This window comes from Carlito syrichta, unplaced genomic scaffold (assembly GCF_000164805.1).
Source record: "Carlito syrichta isolate Samal-C Ts95f unplaced genomic scaffold, Tarsius_syrichta-2.0.1 Scaffold17454, whole genome shotgun sequence".
In the NCBI taxonomy this organism is placed as follows: Eukaryota; Metazoa; Chordata; class Mammalia; order Primates; family Tarsiidae; genus Carlito; species Carlito syrichta.
The window spans coordinates 7,845-12,433 of record NW_006961550.1 but is presented as its reverse complement, the minus strand read 5'-3'; the positions used below and the strand labels follow the sequence as shown (position 1 = coordinate 12,433).

Genomic DNA, 4,589 nt, shown 5'->3' with positions numbered 1-4,589 from the left:
CCTATTTCAGCTACAAGTACAGATGTCCCTTTGCCTTCACTGCCATCTCCTTCCTTTTAACTGAGGTAAACTCTGTCCTGCTGAAGAGACACAGGCTGGGTGGGGCTGGGCGCTGCCCCTGAGCCAGGAGGGGGTAAGCACTCTACAGGCATGCTGGACCACCCCTGCCACTTCCCATCTTCCTCCCAGCGTGTGCCACTCTCTTGCCTTCTTGGGTCTCCTCCATCCAGATTGTCCCCAGGGCCCTGCTCCTGTCCCCACATCCATTTCCTGGCGCCCGAGTCATGTCCTGTGCGGACCCCAGTCGGGGGAATCAAGGCAGGCCCTACTGTGAGTTCCTCTCTGCCATCTTGTGCCGTAGAGTGCCGGGGTGATGTCCGTGTACCTGTTCATGAAGAGATACACTGCCGAGGACATGTATCGGCCTCACCTGGGCTTCTACCGCCCTCAGCTGAGCAACTGCTCTGATTATTCAGGCCAGTTCCTACACCCTGACGCCTGGGTCCAGGGCCGTAGCCCCTCCGACATCTCCAGCGAGGCATCCCTGCAGATGAACAGCAACTACCCAGCCTTGTTCAAGTGCCCATACTACGACCAGATGTCGTCTTTGCCCTGCTGAACCTCGGCCGTGTCTCCCTAGGCTGTGGGTAGCCAGACAGTCCTTCTTGTTCTCCCTGGGTGAGCCCTGAGCCCCAAGCCTGTGGCAGATAGGCCCGGACTACCCACGCCTTGCTATTGTTACTTGACTCGTGCCCTCTCCCTGCTTCTCCAGATGTTTCCCAGCTGCCCCCGTGGGTGTGGCTGTCGGGAGCTGGCAGGCAGGCTGATTGTCAGGGAGCATGGGTGAAGCTTCACCCATGTGAGGGCCAAGCCACCGCTCTCCTCGTGCCCCGAGAGGCTGGTGTTGGTGTTCCCATGTCTACTGTTTCTGCACTCCCAACTTCATGGCCCCAGGCAAGCCAGCTCTGAGATGCCAAGCTCCTGACCCAGAGGCAGCTGGTGGTGCTCTTGCTACCGGCCTGGCCCCCACGCTTTAGTCTGCGCCACCAGACCAAAAGGTGACTCTGGTGGAGGTCTGGCTTGCTCCAAAACGTCCAGCTGGCAGTGTTCCTTCTGAAATCCTCCCTTCTTTTCCGTCCCCCGTGTCCCTCCAGGCACACGCCGGCCTGTGCTCTCCCTCTCCCCTCCTTGGCACAGGCTCCAACTTTTTCCTGAGCCCAGAGTGCTAAGCATGGGTCTGAGGCCACAGGGGCGAAGTTGCAAAGAGGTGTTAATGGCTGAAGGTGCCAACTATGGATTACCCTTTGGTCACATATTTAATGGGGCCTTTCATGCCTTAACCCAAATAATTGATTCCAACAGTGAGAATTCTAGAATTTGGCTGATCTGCATTCATAGGACCAGGCACTGTTTCCTGCCCTGTGGTTACTCAAGGCTCTAAAATGTAATCCTGTGGACAGACGTCTATGCCGCCTAAGTAGAAGACAGCTCTCCAAGAGGATACCTGTGATTTGCAGCTGGATTTGGTGACTCCCAATGCATTTTGAGGCTAATCATGGCCAACTTCAAATGATTCAATTGCTCTCCTGGTGATACCTGTGAACACTTGGAGGTTGTCAGTTTAATCCTAATGTAGGGAAGTTTCCACTTGCCGGGCATAAGACATATGTAGGTGAAGCAGATACCTCCGGAGGACCAGACAGCTCAACACTTGCTTTCCTGGCAGGAAACCCGAGTGGGCGAGGCTTAAGTGACCTTCCGTGAGTCTGTGGAAGGAAAGTTGCAGGGAAGCCACCACCAGTTTCTCCCAGGTGTTGGCTCAGCCTGTGTGTTTTCGATTTTGTGGTTTCAAGTGGCAAAACGATGCTGGGCTCTCTTGGCTGTGTATGTTTGCTGTGCCGGCCTTCCTCTTTCACTCTTGAAGACATCACTCGGTTCTGGATGCACAGAACCATGGCAGGCAATGCGTGGGCTCTGACATGTTGGGCAACAGCTGCACAGCTGGTGTGTGTGGCCTTCGGAAGTGTGGCGTACCTGTCAGTTTGGGCCACGTAGCACACTGCCGCAGGGTGGTGGCAGAAACAACAGACATTGCCCTTCTCACAGTTCTGGAAGCCAAAGTCCAAGATCAAGGTGTTGGCAGGATTGGTTTCTTCTAAGGCCTCTCTGCTTGGCTTGCAGATGGTTGCCGTCTTGCGTGTCCTCACGTGGTCCCGTGTGCCCGTGTGCCACTGGTGTCTCCTGGTATATCGAATTCCCTCTCCTCATAAGGACTCCAGTCAGGCTGGATGGTGCCCATCCCAATAATCAGTTTAATTTTAACTTAATCACCTCACCAAGGGCCCTCTCTCCAGATACAATCACATTCTGAAGCACCGGTTGTGAAGGCTTCAACACAGAAACTGAGGGAAGGGCACAACTCAGCCCATGGCAGGCAGGTTGTTTTGTGGCTGGGTTATGCCATTTTTTCACAGCATGAGGGGGAAGGACAAGAGAAGCCAGCGCTGGCCAGCCTCTGACTGGCCGTGGACCCTTGGGTAGCTCTCCTACTCTGAGGGCTTGGCCTCCATGGCTCCCAGGCCCCTCCCCACCCACACCCACAGCTCTCATCATGCAGCCTCCCATAGGAAGCTCCCCACTGCTCGTGTGTGTGACTTTCAGCTCTTGCCTGTAAACTGGCAGCAGCTGCAAAGCCTGAGCTCCCAGCCCGCTGGCACAGTGGCTGTTGGACTGTGCTTTGGTTACATTTATGGATAACACCACAAACGCGGTCTCCCCCAGAGCAGAGGAGCCTGGCTGGAGTGCTGGGAGAGCGGGTGATAGACCCAAACTGGGCAGTTGTTTTGATCTGTGCTACTCCAGTTTCTGTCAGTGTAATTAGCTCCCTAAGATGCACTTCCCTTTCTAAAATACTCCTTCCCTATCACTGTGCCTGGCATGTTTTTGTGTACGTGGAAAAAAAATAGAATCCCCTCCTAACTACAAGCTGATGGTTGACCGTGAAGTCACTCAGATGGGTTTTTGCACCGGACACTGAGCTGCTAAGTGGAGGCACTCTTGTCCTGGGGGCAGGTTGGCACCTGGCTAGGAGGGCTCTGGACCATTGTCTCCCCTCCTGTGGGGGGCTGAAGGTGTCCATAATGCCACCACTATTTCAGGTTCCTTGCTGTCTGTAAATTAACCCCAGAACTGGGGCCTATCTGCAACCTCTTCTCAATCAAAAAAATTTTAATCAAACATCAAAACGTATGAACAACTCAGAAACCAGAAATTAGGATCTTTCCTTAATATACTTTCTGATCTTTTGTTTCTTCAAGGACTGCAGAAAAAAATGCCTAGGTGGCTTTTATTTTTTCACCGTTAAGAAATGGGAGAGGTGACTGATGAACCAAAGGGCCATAAATCATGGAATAAAATAACTGGAGGCTACCAGTGACCGCAAAGGCACAGTTCCAAGCTGGTTCGCACTTCCTTCTGGCCCCACAGGTGGGTCATGCCCAGCGGCACCAGATGACCTTCAAGGGACAGTGTGCAATCAGGGCTGCTCTCAGAGCTGGGGGAGGGATGGTGGCAAGTGATATCCCCAGAGGTCCGTATGTGGGGGGCCCCATCATTTGTGTTTGGGCGACTCTCCCTTCTCGCTAGGATAAAAGTGGTCTCTTTCCTGAGAAACAGAGCCAAAAGTGTGTATAAAGAGAGAGATTTATTTAACGAGCTGGCTCACACAGCTGGAGGTTTGACCAGTCCAACCAAAATCTGACAAGGAAGGAGGCAGGCCGGAGCCTCAGGGAAGAACAGCACTTCGAGCCCAAAGCTAGCCTTCTGGCAGAACCCCTTCATGCTCGAGGGAGGTCATCAATGGATTAGATGAGGCCCACCCACATTATGGAGGGCATCTGCTTTTCTTGGTGTCCACCCATGCAAATGTTAGTCTCATCCAAAAAACACCTTTACAAAACCAACCAGAAACATATTTGACCCAATATCTTGGCACTGTGTCCCCGTCAACCCAGGACATACAGTTTACCATCCTAAGCGAATGAAGGGCAGAGGAGGGCAGGGGAGATGGCATTCTGCCTGAGTGAGCAGCATGGCCCCTGGACTCTGCTCCTAGCAGGCTGGCCATCTGGCTTGGACAGCCTGCCCAATGGGCCCAAGAGCCTGTTCAGGGCTCTGCCGAGTCTTGACTCTACCTGCCACTCAGAGAACCACTCTGTGTACCCATATGACACTGGGAAGTTAATCCGCCTTTGGAACGCATCACTCTGTGGGTGTGAGTGGGTGCAGAAGCAGGTGAAGCGTGGACTACCCCACGTGTGTTTGCACTTGGACAAAGCCAGGTTGGGACGGGCAGAAATGGCTAGTGCAGCAAGCGTGGGCTCACCGTGACTGGGATCCCTGTGGCTGCTCTACATGACATGGGAGAGAGGAGGCTCAGTGACCACCTCTCCAGGATGGAGGGTGAGGCCAGAGCCCCCAGCAGGCCCCAAGGGGGCTGTGTACCCCACAAGGGGTTCCAGGCACACAGATGAGCTGACAGGAACCGAGTAGGTTCCTGCCAGGATCCACGTGTCCCTGGCTTGGCTGTT

The 4,589-nt window shown here is 54.0% G+C and overlaps 1 protein-coding gene across 1 annotated transcript; it reads left to right on the top strand.

Moving 5' to 3' along the window:
* The first annotated feature begins 6 nt into the window (after positions 1-6).
* On the top strand, positions 7-655 carry LOC103262365 (voltage-dependent calcium channel gamma-5 subunit-like). The gene is made up of 2 exons (XM_008060019.1): positions 7-65; positions 362-655. Exon 2 carries the CDS (start codon positions 374-376, stop codon positions 617-619), a length of 246 nt encoding a protein of 81 aa, XP_008058210.1. The 5' UTR covers positions 7-65; positions 362-373; the 3' UTR covers positions 620-655.
* Positions 656-4,589: the final 3,934 nt, after the last annotated feature.

Coding starts and splice junctions, on each gene's coding strand:
- LOC103262365 (XM_008060019.1), top strand. CDS start 374: ATGTCCGTGTACCTGTTCATGAAGAGATACACTGCCGAGGACATGTAT.